The 18,850-nt window shown below is 36.8% G+C and overlaps 1 protein-coding gene across 16 annotated transcripts in view; it reads left to right on the top strand.

Moving 5' to 3' along the window:
- LOC128696741 (uncharacterized) overlaps window positions 1–18,389 on the top strand; it is a 256,551-nt gene extending 238,162 nt beyond the window's left edge. For 14 of the 16 annotated variants that reach the window (XM_070094456.1, XM_070094447.1, XM_070094445.1 and 11 more), the window contains 2 exons: window positions 8,740–11,393; window positions 13,143–18,389. In XM_070094456.1, the coding sequence (XP_069950557.1) occupies window positions 8,740–9,163 (424 nt within the window). In that variant the 3' untranslated portion in view covers window positions 9,164–11,393; window positions 13,143–18,389. The remainder of the gene's footprint in view (window positions 1–8,739; window positions 11,394–13,142) is intronic. The other 2 variants (XM_070094454.1, XM_070094455.1) reach the window with 1 other exon arrangement.
- The last annotated feature ends 461 nt before the right edge of the window (window positions 18,390–18,850 follow it).

Raw genomic sequence — 18,850 nt, 5'->3', positions numbered from 1 at the left:
CTCACAAAATAACTGTGGAGAGAGCTCTGTTTCTGGCGTCTCTTTAACACTTCCCTAAAATGGCCCAAGACTTTGTCACTGCACATGTTGCCAACCTGGCTTGCAACAACCTTGTTAGGGTGATGTTTCTCCATAAAGCTTTCCATCTTACCCCACATAGTAAAAATCTCTTTAATTTCTGAAGAAGGCACCTTCTTCCATCTCTCTTCCTCCTCCTCTGCAGCAAGATTCTGAGCTGCGATGTGTTGCTCTTCCTGCTGAAGCTCTTGCAGCTCCTCAGTGGTAAGCTCTTCATTGTGGTCTTCCACCAATTCTTCCACATCCTCCAAACTCACATCCAACCCCATGGAACTCCCCAGTGCCACAATTGATTTTACAACAGACATAGGCTCATTAGGGTCAGTCCCAAATTCTTCAAAATCCCTCTTGTCGACACAATCTGGCCACAATTTTCTCTAGGCAGAGTTCAAAGTCCTGGTAGTCACTCCCTCCCAAGCCATATCTATAAGTGTTATGCAGTGGAGGATGCTGAAGTGTTCTCTCCAAAATTCCCTTAGGGTCAAGTGAGTGTCTGTGGTCACAATCAAGCACCTGTGAAACATTGCTTTTGTGTAGAGTTTTTTAAAGTTTGCAATAACCTGCTGGTCCATGGGTTGGAGGAGAGGAGTGGTATTCGGGGGCAAGAACTTTACTGTGATGAACCCAAACTCCTCGAAAATTAGGTCATCCAAGTTTGGAGGATGAGCAGGTGCATTGTCCATTACTAGCAGGTACTTGAGATCCAATTTCTTTTCCAGGAGATACTCCTTCACACTTGGGCCAAACACTTCATTGAACCACTCGACGAAAATTTCCCTCGTGACCCATGCCTTACTATTAGATTTCCAGAACACACACAATTTACTCTTCATAACATTGTTTTTCCTGAACACTCTGGGATTTTCAGAATGGTACACTAGTAATGGCTTCACTTTGAAATCCCCACTAGCATTAGCATAGAACATTAGCGTCAGCCTGTCTTTCATAGGCTTGTGTCCTGGCATTGCCTTTTCCTCTTGTGTAATGAAGGTCCTCTTTGGCATTTTCTTCCAAAAGAGGCCTGTTTCATCACAATTGAACACTTGTTCAGGTTTCAGTCCTTCAGCCTCTATGTACTCCTGGAATTCATGCACATATTTTTCAGCCGCCTTGTGGTCCGAACTGGCGGCCTCGCCATGCCTTACCACACTGTGTATGCCAGTACGGTTCTTAAATCTCTCAAACCAGCCTTTGCTGGCCTTAAATTCACTCACTTCACCACTATTTGCAGGCAATTTCTTTACCAAATCTTCATGCAACTGCCTAGCCTTTTCACAAATAAACGAAGTCATAAGAGTATCTCCTGCTAATTGTTTCTCATTTATCCACACCAATAATAACTTCTCAACCTCTTCGAGTACTGGTGATCTCATTTTTGTCAGCATAGTTACTCCCTTTGCAACAACAGCATCCTTTATTTCATTTTTCTTGGCTACTGTGGAACATAAGGTTGTGTAGGGTTTCTTATAAATCCTGGACAGTTCGGCCACATTTGTACCACTTTCATATTGTTCAATGATGGTTTTCTTAAATTCAATCGTATTTCTCACCTTCTTTACCACAGGCTTGGCACTAGGAGCTTTCTTTGGAGCCATGGTAGCTTATTTAGTACGTACTTGCAAGCACTAAACTAAATGGAATATTATGAAATATTTCGCTGGAGCACGTGAGGGGACCTTCGCTCACTGGTAAACAATGGCAGACTGGCTGCCGCCCTGGCTCATGCCGTGGGTACGCATCCCGGACGAACTACGACTCACGAGTCAACCTATGAAAAGCGAGTCCATGTTTATATGAAAATACCTCTATGATTGGCGAATTTTACGATTGCCGGGAACTACGAAAAGCGGGGGACCACTGTATATACATGCCCCTCTGGGTTTTCTTCTATTTTCTTACTAGTTCTTGTTCCTGTTTATTTCTTATCTCCATGGGAAAGTGGAACAGAGTTCTTCCTCCGTAAGCTATGCGTGTTGTAAGAGGCAACTAAAATGCCAGGAGCAAGGGGCTAATAACCCCTTCTCCTGTATAAATTACTAAATTTAAAAAGAGAAACTTTCGTTTCTCTTTTTGAGCCACCCTGCCTTGATGGGATACGGCTGGTTTGTTGAAAAAAAAAAAAAGTAATAATAATAATAATAGCAACAACAGTAAGGAGAAACTTCAAAAGGCTGCCAGTAGCTGGTGCCACCATCAACAAAACATTGGTAATCAATACTTTTCACCTGTCTAGACTTAAGTAGTCTATAAGTATTAGGTTAAGTCTGCCCGAAATGCTTCAGCATGATAGTGGCTTTCTTCGCTCCAATCATATTATGATAACACATTGTAACCTTTGCAAAGAAATAAGCATTTTATTTATTTATTTAAGGAACCTCCCTTGAGGGGGAAAGTACGCATCCTGAAATTTCATTCGTATCCAGAAGCAAAAAAATTGACTGAACAACAGTTCGTATCCTGAAAAGTTTGTATGGTGGAGCGTTCATAAGCCGAGGTTCCGCTGTATTTAAATTTGAAATGATTCATGAAATTCATAATTTTCCAAATTAAAATGAAAATTCTGAATTTAAATTTACAGCTGATTCCCAGAGATAGCCTGGCAAAACTTGATATTGATCTACTGTATTTATGAGGAAGAGTGGGTAAGCAAGCAAGTGGGAACACTAGCAATTGGGTGAGAAAGTATGTTAAGAATGTGGGAAAGTGAGGGTAAGGGCAAGTGAGGGCAAGCAAGAGAGTGGGATGACAGGAAAGAGTTGGAGGTTCAAGTAAGCAAGTGGAGGGTAGTTAAGAGTGGAGAGAAATAATGGATAAAGTAGGCAAGTGAGGGAGGGGGTGTGGGTAAGAAGAATGTCACTGCTATAGCTACCGCTACCTCAGTAGGCTTATAGGGGTGATTGTGGAAAGTGTGTCATTCAGCAAGTTTGTTCCCTCGTGTATTCCCTTTTGCTCATAGTTACATTGACTGAAGTGACTTTTGTGGCAAACGACTACAGTTCCTAACATTAAATAAAGAAATGAAGTACTTGTACTGTAGTCAATGTGAATGAACTTCTCTCTGCTACTGGCATGGAAAGGTATACTGTAGTGTTTTGTCAGTCTTTCTGAGTTTATAGCATGCTGTTGTGTGATGCCATAATGTTGATGTTGCATATCTTTTTTATTAAGCAAAATTGAAAGGAAAGCAAAAGCAGCCATGTCTTAAAATTTGTGGCTACTGTTAGTTTTCCTTGATGTTTGTTTTAATTTATAATGTATATACTGTATATATATATATAAATATATAATGTAATCTAGAACAGTAGGGCCCCGACTATGTGTTCCAACTTATGACATTTCACACTTACTACGTTGGCACTTTTTAACCAGTTAATTAGCTATGGACACATGATCTGCACTTCCAACAGTGGGAATCCTTATAAATGTATACATTCTTAATTTGTTTTTTACCAGATGCATTCACACTTAATGTATGATCATTCTAGAAATGCATGTATAGAGCTCACATTTGTTTTGTAGATATTGGTTAAAATTTTTAGACATAATTACATTCTGTGATAGGTGCCACTTCTGCTGATTTGTGCTGGATGTGCTAGTGAGTGAGGTGTGGAGAAAGCATTTATTCAACTTCAGCAACACTATCCCTCCACATCCCTTACACAGTTAACCTCAAGATTATCTTTCCATACTATGGGTGGGGCCCCACTTATACAGCAGGTTAGATTCTGGGCTACTGCTGCAAAGCAAAAATTGCTGTTAAGTGAAACATAGCCTTATTTTCACTTTCAAATGCATGTAAAAGCCTGATAACATGTTTACACTGTCAAATATTAAGTGAGCAATAGAGCTAGGCCTAAAAATTGCATGAACAGTACACATTACTTACCTTTTAATATTTTCATGATCAGTTATGGAAGGAGAAAAGAGAATATGAATGTGTAAATTCAAGAATTATGTGGATTAAAGTAAAGGTTGGATGCGAGAAGTGGGTCATAATAAGCGTGTATGCACCTGGAGAAGAGAGGAATGCAGAGGAGAGAGAGAGATTTTGGGAGATGTTAAGTGAATGTATAGGAGCCTTTGAACCAAGTGAGAGAGTAATTGTGGTAGGGGACTTGAATGCTAAAGTAGGAGAAACTTTTAGAGAGGGTGTGGTAGGTAAGTTTGGGGTGCCAGGTGTAAATGATAATGGGAGCCCTTTGATTGAACTTTGTATAGAAAGGGGTTTAGTTATAGGTAATACATATTTTAAGAAAAAGAGGATAAATAAGTATACACGATATGATGTAGGGCGAAATGACAGTAGTTTGTTGGATTATGTATTGGTAGATAAAAGACTGTTGAGTAGACTTCAGGATGTACATGTTTATAGAGGGGCCACAGATATATCAGATCACTTTCTAGTTGTAGCTATACTGAGAGTAAAAGGTAGATGGGATACAAGGAGAATAGAAGCATCAGGGAAGAGAGAGGTGAAGGTTTATAAACTAAAAGAGGAGGCAGTTAGGGTAAGATATAAACAGCTATTGGAGGATAGATGGGCTAATGAGAGCATAGGCAATGGGGTCGAAGAGGTATGGGGTAGGTTTAAAAATGTAGTGTTAGAGTGTTCAGCAGAAGTTTGTGGTTACAGGAAAGTGGGTGCAGGAGGGAAGAGGAGCGATTGGTGGAATGATGATGTAAAGAGAGTAGTAAGGGAGAAAAAGTTAGCATATGAGAAGTTTTTACAAAGTAGAAGTGATGCAAGGAGGGAAGAGTATATGGAGAAAAAGAGAGAAGTTAAGAGAGTGGTGAAGCAATGTAAAAAGAGAGCAAATGAGAGAGTGGGTGAGATGTTATCAACAAATTTTGTTGAAAATAAGAAAAAGTTTTGGAGTGAGATTAACAAGTTAAGAAAGCCTAGAGAACAAATGGATTTGTCAGTTAAAAATAGGAGAGGAGAGTTATTAAATGGAGAGTTAGAGGTATTGGGAAGATGGAAGGAATATTTTGAGGAATTGTTAAATGTTGATGAAGATAGGGAAGCTGTGATTTCGTGTATAGGGCAAGGAGGAATAACATCTTGTAGGAGTGAGGAAGAGCCAGTTGTGAGTGTGGGGGAAGTTCGTGAGGCAGTAGGTAAAATGAAAGGGGGTAAGGCAGCCGGGATTGATGGGATAAAGATAGAAATGTTAAAAGCAGGTGGGGATATAGTTTTGGAGTGGTTGGTGCAATTATTTAATAAATGTATGGAAGAGGGTAAGGTACCTAGGGATTGGCAGAGAGCATGCATAGTTCCTTTGTATAAAGGCAAAGGGGATAAAAGAGAGTGCAAAAATTATAGGGGGATAAGTCTGTTGAGTGTACCTGGTAAAGTGTATGGTAGAGTTATAATTGAAAGAATTAAGAGTAAGACGGAGAATAGGATAGCAGATGAACAAGGAGGCTTTAGGAAAGGTAGGGGGTGTGTGGACCAGGTGTTTACAGTGAAACATATAAGTGAACAGTATTTAGATAAGGCTAAAGAGGTCTTTGTGGCATTTATGGATTTGGAAAAGGCGTATGACAGGGTGGATAGGGGGGCAATGTGGCAGATGTTGCAAGTGTATGGTGTAGGAGGTAGGTTACTGAAAGCAGTGAAGAGTTTTTACGAGGATAGTGAGGCTCAAGTTAGAGTATGTAGGAAAGAGGGAAATTTTTTCCCAGTAAAAGTAGGCCTTAGACAAGGATGTGTGATGTCACCGTGGTTGTTTAATATATTTATAGATGGGGTTGTAAGAGAAGTAAATGCGAGGGTTTTGGCAAGAGGCGTGGAGTTAAAAGATAAAGAATCACACACAAAGTGGGAGTTGTCACAGCTGCTCTTTGCTGATGACACTGTGCTCTTGGGAGATTCTGAAGAGAAGTTGCAGAGATTGGTGGATGAATTTGGTAGGGTGTGCAAAAGAAGAAAATTAAAGGTGAATACAGGAAAGAGTAAGGTTATGAGGATAACAAAAAGATTAGGTGATGAAAGATTGAATATCAGATTGGAGGGAGAGAGTATGGAGGAGGTGAACGTATTCAGATATTTGGGAGTGGACGTGTCAGCGGATGGGTCTATGAAAGATGAGGTGAATCATAGAATTGATGAGGGAAAAAGAGTGAGTGGTGCACTTAGGAGTCTGTGGAAACAAAGAACTTTGTCCTTGGAGGCAAAGAGGGGAATGTATGAGAGTATAGTTTTACCAACGCTCTTATATGGGTGTGAAGCGTGGGTGATGAATGTTGCAGCGAGGAGAAGGCTGGAGGCAGTGGAGATGTCATGTCTGAGGGCAGTGTGTGGTGTGAATATAATGCAGAGAATTCGTAGTTTGGAAGTTAGGAGGAGGTGCGGGATTACCAAAACTGTTGTCCAGAGGGCTGAGGAAGGGTTGTTGAGGTGGTTCGGACATGTAGAGAGAATGGAGCGAAACAGAATGACTTCAAGAGTGTATCAGTCTGTAGTGGAAGGAAGGCGGGGTAGGGGTCGGCCTAGGAAGGGTTGGAGGGAGGGGGTAAAGGAGGTTTTGTGTGCGAGGGGCTTGGACTTCCAGCAGGCATGCGTGAGCGTGTTTGATAGGAGTGAATGGAGACAAATGGTTTTTAATACTTGACGTGCTGTTGGAGTGTGAGCAAAGTAACATTTATGAAGGGATTCAGGGAAACCGGCAGGCCGGACTTGAGTCCTGGAGATGGGAAGTACAGTGCCTGCACTCTGAAGGAGGGGTGTTAATGTTGCAGTTTAAAAACTGTAGTGTAAAGCACCCTTCTGGCAAGACAGTGATGGAGTGAATGATGGTGAAAGTTTTTCTTTTTCGGGCCACCCTGCCTTGGTGGGAATCGGCCGGTGTGATAATAAAAAAAAATAAAAAAAATATTTTCATCCTTAGTTTTTAGTAAGTGGTGAATATATTTATTGTAGGAAGTCTGAATAAATGAAGAATGGGTAAATTGAAAACTGCTGCATAAGTGAAATGCTGTAAAGTGAAGTGCTGTAAAATGGGGCTTACTTGTATATACTCAGGCACGTTAATGCTCACCATAAAATTGAGGGAGTGATGAGCATATGTAAAGAGTCTTGAGTTAGACTTGAAGCAAGAGAGGGTGTGAGTGAATATGAGAGAGAATATAGGTGTGCTTTTCCCTATAAATCTGTTACTTCACACTGTAATTAATCATAGCAGTGAAGAAGTGGAGAGCATATGTAAAGTTTTGTGTTATACTATACCTCTGTTCTTTTTAATTAACTTGTATACATTAATTAAACAGATTTTATTACTATTTGTAAGGGGAAAAGAACCACTGAATGTAAAATATTGGGTAAAATATTTTTTGAAAAAAATTAATTGAAATTAGATATGGAATGTTATGGCACAGAAGCGACTTAGATTATAACATGGGTTTCCATGAGAAAACAGGTTCCAAGTACCAAACAATAGACTTACCATGAATTTTCAGGAGCACATAAATTTCATTTGCGGGGGCCCTACATTTCCTCAGGGAGGTTCCTTGATGCTGTGAGGGGCTGCTGATCTAGGGAATTGGACTTGGGCTCTCTTTCCTTGGATTGAATCTGAATGCTTCCCATTCCCCTACCTATTGTATGGCTCCTGCAGGTTCAGTGCTCTCCCATGAATGTAATAATGATAATAATAATAATGGAGCCTTGCATATATATGTATATGTAATACAGTATATAATTGTGTGTCAAGTAGGGCTGTTATTTTATTAGTGTTCTGTAAATAATTCTTATTTACAGAACACTATGTTTATACTGTACATAAATGTGCACTTTTGTACAGTTCCTCATTCTAGGGTTTCACTGTACACTTTTTCTGGCTTGATCTATAAGAGAAATAACAAACAGCCCTCTCTTTCCACAACCTTTATAAGCAGTGTTTATCCTGGGATGAATTTTTACAAGGTCTTTCAGTCCATGAATTACATCCCTAACTTAAAGCTGTTTGAACAAAGTGTACAATCCCGGCCGGGGGTATGGTTTCGATAGGACCTATTTTATCCAAAAATAAGTTAACAAAGTGCCCAACCAAAGGAATGTTAATGGGCTTTTACCCATGATTTGTTTATGGAAAATATACCCAACATCCAAAATTAGCATTTTTTTTTTATTGTAGAATGGGATTCCAAAATGCAGATACCTGAGAGCAGTAGTCTTATGGTTCCCCCTGCTTGACCTAGCTCTTCGTTGACCATTAGTTAATGAGACAGCTTGTGTTAGCTATTTTTCCATACTATAAATTCTGCTGTAATTAAACTAAATCAAAAGTATTATTCTCCACCTCTCCCGCGTGCCATCCATTAACCATTATAATCATGTGAAAGCGCTGAACTCGTATAGGCCAAATAACACCTGGAGAATGGGAGGTAGTCATGTTTGATTCAGGAAAGAGGAGGGTAGCTCCAATTTTTTTTGGATCAAGAGCCCTTCACCAGCATCCTGGGGCATGACTTGAAGATATCTGTTTGCCAGAACACCCTTGTATTAGCCATTGTTTTAGATTTTTCAGAACAACATTTTATATAATAGTTTTATACTTTAAAGAAACAAAAGTAAAGTCTTGTTAGTTCCTACTCTAAGGTGTTAACAATAAGACTGTGACAACTAATATGCATCTGCTTTCTGTCTCTAACTGCATGCAGCCTGGATGACTTGGTTTGTGGAGAAGAGGAAGTAGGAGCCTCCACAAAGAAATGTTATAAATCTTCCAAAAACCTCTATTCCTCCTATTCCTTTTCAACCACTCTCCCCACCATCCAAGAAAAACTTCCTCTAGATGATTCTGAAAATGTTTCAAGTAATAGTGATCCAAACCATAACTTGCAGATATCTCTAGAGAATGGGGGACATTGTCAGTGCCCTGGGTTAGATGAGGACTCACAGAGGGTCAGGTGTCTGCCAAAAGTGCAGCGCACTGTTTCATTTAGTTTTAGCAGAGTTTGCCCTAAACTTAATTCCTGTGGGGCCAAATTAGGCTTGTCATCCCATATGACTGTGATTCCTGACATGGTAGAATTGTTGCCTGCCATAAATGTAGAGCCATATGATAAAGCACAGCAGAGATGAAGCAAAATTCATGTCTGTGACCCTTTATTACTGCACCTTCCAGACATCCTTCTGCATGTTTTCCATTTATTATTGCATCCTCCAGCCATCCTTCTGCATGCTCTACTTTTTCATTAATGGTTCATTTTGCCTTACTTAATTTTTGTAGAGAAATAGATTTTTATATATGGCATCTTGATAAATTTGCACTGGTTATATTTTAGTGCTGTAATGTTTCTTAGTTACATAATGATTAAAAATATAACTGAAATATTACATGTCTTTTTTTTTTTTTGCTTCATAAATTTGGATTTTTTTATTCTTTTGTTACACAGTGTTTCTAATTTTTATACACTTTGTTTACCTTTTCTTTCCCATTAATTGGGATTGCAATATAATTTTTAGAAAGAGCTGAAGACATTTAGTTTAAATATCAACCTTAGCATACTTATGAATTAATGACACAAGAGAATAGTTCTCAGACAAAAGATGGGTGCACTATAGATGTGTGATACTGTACAGTATGTGTGTTATCTTAATAAATGGGGCACTTTGTGAGATAAAAGTGAGGTTGGGTACTTTTGCATTATAGATGAACTGTAGTGGAACAGAATATAGTAATTATGTTGTTTAAGCATATTGGTGTTTTGATGGTTTGAGTTAGAGGACCTGAGTCCTCCAGGGGATAACTTTATGTAGGAAAAGAAAGCCAAGAGTAAATGCGAGTAAAGAAAGTTCTTATGTTTGGAAAAACACACAGTTGTAGAGGAATAGCAACCAGGGAAGAGAAAGGGTCAAAGCTGAGTTTAGATATTTATTGTGCCTATTACTTTTATATAAAAAAGTGCTAAAACTTAGTGGATGATTTATTTCAGTAATTATGACAGTGGGAAAGCAGTAGTTAAAAATTAAGAGGAGAGAAATGAGAGGTGCTTAAAATGCCTTGTCATATAGAAGAAACCATGAGAGAGAGCATGAGAGAGTGAGAGATAAAGCAAGAGTGCAGTTTACAGAGTATTGCTTTCAGCAGTTGTGTAGTTGAGATCACAAAGATTTCCATGGGTAATGACAAGTCAGCAGTGAGATGAGTGATGGTTAAAATAATCATGTATCTGATATTACAGGTAGGAAGTTGGTAGTCACAACTTCTCAGGATGGTATTTATGTATTGTCATGTAAATGATAAAATAAAAGATACTGTACCTCCAAGTGGGTTAAGGGGTTGCTCCATACTTCATCTATATCATTTTATGTAGAAGAGAACTACAGATAATCTTTGTATAGAGTTTTAAACCCATAAAAGGCTTCACCTGAATTAGTGAATTCAGCACTGTAAATGTGAATGCTCTGTATACTATAACACTACAGTACCCTGTAGTATGAAAATGAGGATCACCATCATTATATGCAGGGGTAACACATATCAATCCATGTTATTGTGTGTGTTTGTTACATGAAAGATTCATAAACTTTTTCTTAAATTTAAATTTACTGCAAACGGTTTTAGTATTCCTTAAAATTATATTTTGTACAATATTGTACTTTCATGAATGTGTATCATAGGTAATTCAGCTGTCATATTCTCTATATTATAAATATAGAGATAATAATGCCACTGTCAAACCTACTTTTATTTTCTTAGACTAATTTAAAAATTGTATTACAAAATGATCCTTGTAGGAGAGTACTTGCACAGTAATTTAAAGTGTTGAGGGCATTTTGATCTCTGAAGGGATGAGATTGAGAGTGCAAGTGCTCAAATGTGATACATTTCCGGAGTTTTATGGCTAATACTGTACTTAATGTATGGAAAATAGCTACAAATAACTTTTCTTTACATCCACTGTTTTGGAATTAGTACATCAGCTTTATTTTTATTGAACAGTACAGCTGTTGTTTTAATATTTGTTCAGTAGTTTACATGTAAATTTGAGGCTAAACTACAGTATCATGTAAGTGAAATGATAAAAATAGATACAGTATTAATCTTGTATTATTCTACACTATTTTTTTAGCACTAAAAATATTCCTTACCTTCCAATGAATGTACTGTATTGTAACTAGAATATATATAACCATGTGTTGTTCATTACAAAAATGAATTTTCTAATGTACTATTTTTTCTAATTATTTTAGTATCTTTATAACGGTAATTTTTGATGTCTAGGAAAATAATTATGGAGTATGTATTTGTAATTTGATAATGGTGATATTTCTTCCCACTGGATGCCACTCTCTGAGGACTAATGAGGTAATTTATTTTCTGGGTTGCCTGTAATTAAAATGTATTTTGAAATTAAATGAGGAATGAATTTCGTTTTGATTGAAGGTCTCTCTCTAAAATATTTAGCAATAAATAATAATTTGAATAATAAAGTACTAGTGTATGATACATTCTAAAAAAAAAGATTCAATGGATACAGTATTTCATTAACAAACATTAAATAATTACATTATCTTTTACAGTGTATATATCGAGGTTATTAATTATTATATTTGATCAAGTACCTTTGTGTGGATGTATTATATAACTTTTACCATTTGTTGTAAGCTTTCCTGAAATAGATATTTATACATATAAGGATTTACACATACCACCACTTCCTTAGACCTGTTATTCAATTATTATTATTATTATTCTTTCAACAAACTGGCCGTATCTCACCGAAGCAGGGTGACCCAAAAAGAAAAACGAAAGTTTATCTTTTGAACTTTAGTAGTGTATACAATACAATACAATTTTTATTTTTTTTGCAAGTTTACATTGAGAGAGGGGTGGGATTGAATTATGGGGAATCAAATACAAAATGGGAGTTGACAGTTACTTTTTGCTGATGATACTGTGCTTATGGGTGATTCTAAAGAAAAGTTGCAAAGGTTAGTGGATGAGTTTGGGAGGATGTGTAAAGGTAGAAAATTGAAAGTGGACATAGATAAGAGCAAGGTGATGAGGGTATCAAATGATTTAGATAAAGAAAAATTGGATATCACATTGGAGAGGAGGAATATGGAAGAAGTAAATGTTTTCAGATATGTATTTGGGAGTTGATGTTTCAGCGGATGGGTTTATGAATGATGAGGTTAACCATAGAATTGATGAGGGAAAAAAGATGAGTGGTGCGTTGAGGTATATGTGGAGACAAAAAACTTTATCAATGGAGGCAAAGAAGAGAAAGAGAATGTATGAAAGTATAGTGGTACCAACTCTGTTATATGGGTGTGAAGCTTGGGTTATAAATGCTGCACCGAGGAGGCGGTTGGAGGCAGTGGAGATGTCCTGTCTAAGGAAAATGTGTGGTGTAAATATGCAGAAAATTCGGAGTGTGGAAATTAGAAGGTGTGGAGTTAATAAAGTACCAGTCAGAGGGCTGAAGATGGGTTGTTGAGGTGGTTTGGTCATTTAGAGAGAATGGATCAAAGTAGAATGACATGGAGAGCGTATAAATCTGTAGGGGAAGGAAGGCAGGGTAGGGGTTGTCCTCGAAAAGGTTGGAGGGAGGGGGTAAAGGAGGCTTTGTGGGCGAGGGGCTTGGACTTCCAGCAAGCGTGCGTGAGCGTGTTAGATAGGAGTGAATGGAGACAAATGGTATTTGGGACCTGACGATCTGTTGGAGTGTGAGCAGGGCAATATTAGTGAAGGGATTCAGGGAAATCGGTTATTTTTTTATAGCCGGACTTGAGTCCTGGAAATGGGAAGTACAATGCCTGCACTTTAAAGGAGGGGTTTGGGATATTGGCAGTTTGGAGGGATATATTGTATATCTTTATATGTATATGCTTCTGAACTGTTGCCAACTTGTTAAAAAAAATGCACACAGTGCATTCCCAACTATATTTAGTTAGATTTTATTAAAAACTTTTTCTTATTCTTCTTCAAAAGATAAAGGGCACCATTCAGTCAGTAGACAAGACTTTGACTTGGCCATTTGTGCTGTTTCTTCATATTTTTTATTGCTGCCTAATTGTATTTTAATATAATGTACATTTTTTGTTTTCCCAGGGAATATGTGAAGGATGCACGTGAGGAGCGGCGAGCGTGGATTAAGAAAGCCAGGGCAACATGAGACCTCATCATTATCCTGTCCTATGTTCCCCTGCTTTATACAGAAACACTAATATTTCCTCATATATGTGTCTGTCCATTTATATGATGATGCAGAATTATAATTATGCTCATAGATATTGACTAGCTTGACACAGAACCAGCCAAAGATTTTGGTCTCTTACACAAGTTGACACACACTCATGAATCCCTATGCTCACACTTGTGGACACTTACATTAACTGATATAAACACTTTCTTTCAACACACCGGCCGCATCCCACCAAGGCAGGGTGGCCCAAAAGGAAAAACGAAAGTTTCTCCTTTTACATTTAGTAATATATACAGGAGAAGGGGTTACTAGCCCCTTGCTCCCGGCATCTGATATAAACACGTAACACAATTATCACCATATGCATCAGACCTGGGATAGTTTCTGTGATGCTGATTTGGGCATGATAGTGAGATAAAAGCTATAATGTGTACTTAATTTTTACAGGGTACTTAAGATACATCTAAAAAGTTGCATACTATAACAATGTACATTAAGTCTGAAACATGACACACAATTGTTTATTCTATTATTTAATGTGATTAATGACCCATACAGGTTTGAAGTTTGTTCTTTAATATAATAATTATTTAATAATTGCTGTATAAAATGTCAACACTTCTTACCAGTGGTATATTTTTTTTTTTGTAAAATGTATGCAGTGACAAGAATTTTGTAAATTAGTTATTAGTAAGTACAGTATTATTGTACTTCATCTCACATGCATTACAGGTATGACTAATGTAAAACTAAGAAGTCTGTCACATTTATATTTTCAAATTTATTTGTAATTAGAAAAGGGAAAGCCATTTATATACATTTATATTCCCATTGAATTTGGCTGTTAAGTAATTTTTAAATTATAATGAATAATATACTGCAATTAGCAAAACTAATACAGTGATATAACAGGATATAGTTTAAGGAATTATTTGATGAACAGTAAGGAACACGTTTGAAAATATTAATATACAAACTATAAATACTACTGTGTAATCAGTTATTTTTTGAAAGGCTATTTGGCTGATTAGAAAAGCAAAAACAAATATAGTAATTTCTTAAATATTTCTAGCATCAGAAGAATTGTCTGCAGCTGTTCTGATCAAGGAATCACATGAACATTAATGTTTAAATGATTCTTTACAATTGTTATTATAATAATGGCTAGTGATAATGATGGCTGTTCATGATGTTGAATGTGAGCAAGCAGGTAATTACCTGTCTTTGAAGGATGAATCAATAATTGCATTGAAATCACAAACACTAGCTTGGCTTTTAAGCACTATTTTAATTGCAGTAATTTTGATGCCTGTGTCTCCTGTCAAAAGATGATTGATCTATCTGAAAAGTGCACCATAAATTTCACTTACATTGGATAATGCAAAATATTTCTTAAATGCTTAATATTTGTTAAGATGTTTGAAATGGCATCTAGTATCTTACAAATTTGTTAAAGAATATATAAGCGAGATTACATTATTAAACAATCTTTCTCCACCCTCACTCTTATCTCTTTACCCAGCAAGTGAAAAGTACTGTAATGAAATTGAGTATAGTGAGAGAAAGCATCTCTCAGAAACTGATAAAAATACCTAGGAGACATCATAACACCAAGTCTGTCCTCTGAAGTGCCAGTAGACAGAATATCAAATTCATAAGTTATGCTAATAATTGGAAGGATGGCCTTCAGAAATATTGAGACTCCCTCAAGTCCTTTATTACCACATGTGCTACAAATCCTTGAGCATAGAGTGCAAGTATGGAACCCTCACCTAGGTAAACATAGTGATACTCTTAAAAAGTCTGAAGATATTTATTCAGACTACGACCAAAGTTGCATGTTTTGTGCTGTGAGTAGAGACTACATGCTAGATCTGTCCTGGGAGGAACACTGAGCAATAGATATGATCATAAAAACATATTCTGGAAGTAGACATGGTTGACAAGGAGAGACCCACTACCCAATGACATGAATGTAAACTAAAAAGTCATCATAGTATAAGAAAATGCTTCAACGTAAAGGTAGTGATCCAGTGGAAGGAACTAGTCAAGGACTCGAACATAAATTTGGGACTAATTCTAATCAATCAAAAGTAAAGTAAACCCAAGTGCTAGAGCTAATTTCCCACAATTCAGATAGGTTGATGTCATATAAGGAACAGGACCTGATCTTCCCTTTGCTCACTCTTGTGTGTCAAATTATGTATTAAGATAATTTTTTACTCTTTCCCTCCTTCACCCCCACTCATCCTACACTCCCACAAGCAGGTCAATATACAGCAGCCATCACCTGGAGAGGATAGGGCTGACCATGGGACAACATTGGTTCAGACAGGAAATCATACCTCTCTAACATACTCAAGTTTTATACAATAATAGAATCTTGCAAATAAGGCATGGATGTGAGGATTGCATATTCCCAAGTGTCTGAAAAGACTCCATGTCACTAGTTTTAAAACTGGAAAAGCAGGCCAAGATGTTATGTAGGGTACTCATCTGTTTAACTATGTACCCTGCACCTGACAGGAAGGAGACAAAGTAGTACTGTATCAACCAAGAGTAAAGCAGTTGTGCTAGAAAAGTATGACGATTTAGTAGACATAAAACCTATAATTGGAGAATGTAACAGAAGGTTAGAATATTATGTGATGGATAAATTCATGAAGCTAAGCTTAGAGATGAACTTCTTAACATTGAAGGCACAAAGGAACATGATACTCAAGACACTGAACAAAGACTTTTCAACAAGTGAGACCAGGGCGTGGGATATCAATGGTTAAAAACCCAAATGGCCAAAGAAATTTAAGAACTAACTTCTTTATAAATTCTTCAGCATGTAGGTGGTGAGCATGTAAAATGTGCTAAGGGAAGGGGTAATAGAGGCAACCTCTATAGTGTGTTCAAATATAAATACGTACCTCTATAACACAGCCCCCCCCTCCCCCCATTAAGGGAGGTTCCTTGATTCCAGGAATTTTACCCCATGGTGCTGTACGAGCCCTATGGGTTTAATGCTCTCCATAAGTGTAACATTAATAGTATGATACAGCACAGGAAACTTGGGAACATGCTGGGTGAACAGTGGTTAAGCAATGTGGCCTGGGATTATTACATTAATGAGGAACACTAAACCTGTAAGTGTCATACAGTGCCTGGAGAAAATGGGAGGTATTATTTTTTTTGAGGGATGGGAAGGCAGACTCAATTTCTTGAATCCAGTCCCTCACAGGTGTTAAGGAACCTTTCTTGAGGGGTGGGCAAAGGGAGCTAGGTTATTTGCTAGCACAAGCAGGCAAGTGTACACACAGGCAACCCACACTTTTTCATTCTCCCCATTCTATTCATTTATACTCCTTCACTTACACTTCCCTCCCTCTCTAACCACCCTCTTTCTCTTTAGTCTTTTCACTCACAAACACTTAATAATATAGCTTCTTTCATTATCACTATATATTTCTTCAACCTATAGCTGAAAACACATCAGACAAAATGTTAACAAGAGATCAGTCAGGATTTCACAGTCAAGCTGATGAGTTTTCTGCTGGAGTCGGTTTTTTGTTGAGTAAAAATGTGATATATGATGGAATATTTCATTTGTGTCCTATTACTTGTTAAATTTTAATATATTGTAAAATGAATGTATATGCAGCTATTGGCATAAAACACTAATGGGTATGCAGTAGCAATATTGAAGTATTGAGCATGAGTTAAGTTTCTTTAATTTGCCAGATTTTATAAGAATGCTTGACTATTAATTATACTCGTCCTGTCACCATTTTTTTTATATGTACCTACAAGTCAAAAAGGATACTCATTATTGTCATAAACTAGTACTACCATACACAACATGTAAATAGGAGGCCTTAATACTGTACTTGATGATGCAGTCTCAACTTTTAACAGAGCAGACTAGCTTACTGGAGTGAAACTAAGGCAAAACTCTTCAGCAGCTGAAAAAAAAGAGGCTTTTACAGAATACTGAAAAAAAAAGTTGTATTGCTCTGCACAAAATTTTTTTTTTATCCCTAACTATAATAAAAAAAATTATGGCATATTTATAACAAAAGCATGAAACAATTTATTAACACTTTGAATTTAAAAATAAAATTGGGTGATTTAATTTCAATTTCATAATTTAAAATGCTGTAGAGGCATGAGCACTAACACTGGTCCCTGGTGTGAGGCTTGGGATTGTCATAGTACATCATAAATTTAGCTCCATTAGCATAAATGAACTATGGCTAAAGTATGATATTTTTATGCTGTAAATGCTATGAAAGACATTGTGAATACGGTGTATGCAAACTGTTTCCTTAATTTTCAAGGGCATATGAAGATGCTGTGGAAAGTTCATCCATTGATTACACATGTTTACTTGTGCCTTAAGCTTGTCATGCTATTGTCATTGACTAGACATGATTTCAGTACACCTATACAAGCTGTTGTATGTTTAGTGCAGATTCATAGAATTTAAATTTAATTTCTGTGATGTAAGAATGTAAGCTTTTTCACAGTATCTCTCTGCCACCTTTTTTTTTTTTTTTTTTTTTACATATGATTTTTTTTTTATTCCACTGAAGCTGCTATGCAAGTATTTGTCAAAATAGTATGTTGTTAATGTTACTGTAACTAAGAAATAAAAACTAAGCAATAGTAATTACTGTGGTTCATGTGCTTCAGTATGTGAGAACTACAGTAGTAAGCGAACAGTTTTGATGTAAAGCAGCAGCATTTGACTTTTTTTACTCATCTTTTTTTTTATTTAGCTTATTGATAATTAATGAGAGCATTCATGTATTGTGATTATCATTCAAATATTACTTTAATTAAAGCTTAAACCATAGCTAAATTTAAAATTCCCAATTTAGGTAAAATCGGAAAAAGATTACACAAAAAATTCATGCAGAATAGATTTTGTAGTTTATGGTACTTTATTTCTGAGATATGCATTTCTTTTACTTAATTTAGTTTCATATGTAATTGTTTTTAATGATCTGATGCCTTGGTTACATCTTACCAGGAACTGTGCAGGTCACATTAAGTAAAATATTTTTTTTTGTGGAACAAATTGATAGGTTGGAGTACAGTTAATTCCTGTCTTTTTTACATGTCAGTAACTGAAATGTTCAATTTAATAATAATTCTTAAATGGTGTTTGTGTTTTATTTTTCTAAGCATGGGCAATGTTTGTGAAACTTGTGGAGAGCTGACAAGCAGATGACAGACAAAAAATCATAAGCCTTTATTATAATGTTTCCCTCAATGAATGCTTTATTGAGGTATACAGAAAATCCATCTTGCTCCTTACACATGATCCCGGTGGAACCGAACTTATCCTCCCCCTTTATTTTTTTTTAGATCAAACCTGAATTACTCCCAGTTCCCCAGACATTATATAATTACAGGTTTAGTGCTCTTCCCTGCTTGAAATATAAAGAAGTATTCCCTCGACTGTATGAGCCATCTAGTCAAATGAGAAGGTGAATTAATACATGCAACAATTTGGTATTTTTATTGACGTGACATTTCACTTGCTCACCAGGCTCTTCAGTCGAAATCCAGAGGAGACAGCAAAAGTCATGGAGCTGTAGATATGAGGCGCTATTGTAGCAGT

Source organism: Cherax quadricarinatus, chromosome 46 (assembly GCF_038502225.1).
Source record: "Cherax quadricarinatus isolate ZL_2023a chromosome 46, ASM3850222v1, whole genome shotgun sequence".
In the NCBI taxonomy this organism is placed as follows: Eukaryota; Metazoa; Arthropoda; class Malacostraca; order Decapoda; family Parastacidae; genus Cherax; species Cherax quadricarinatus.
The sequence above is the reverse complement of the archived record's forward strand: the minus strand, read 5'-3'. Positions and strand labels throughout refer to the sequence as shown.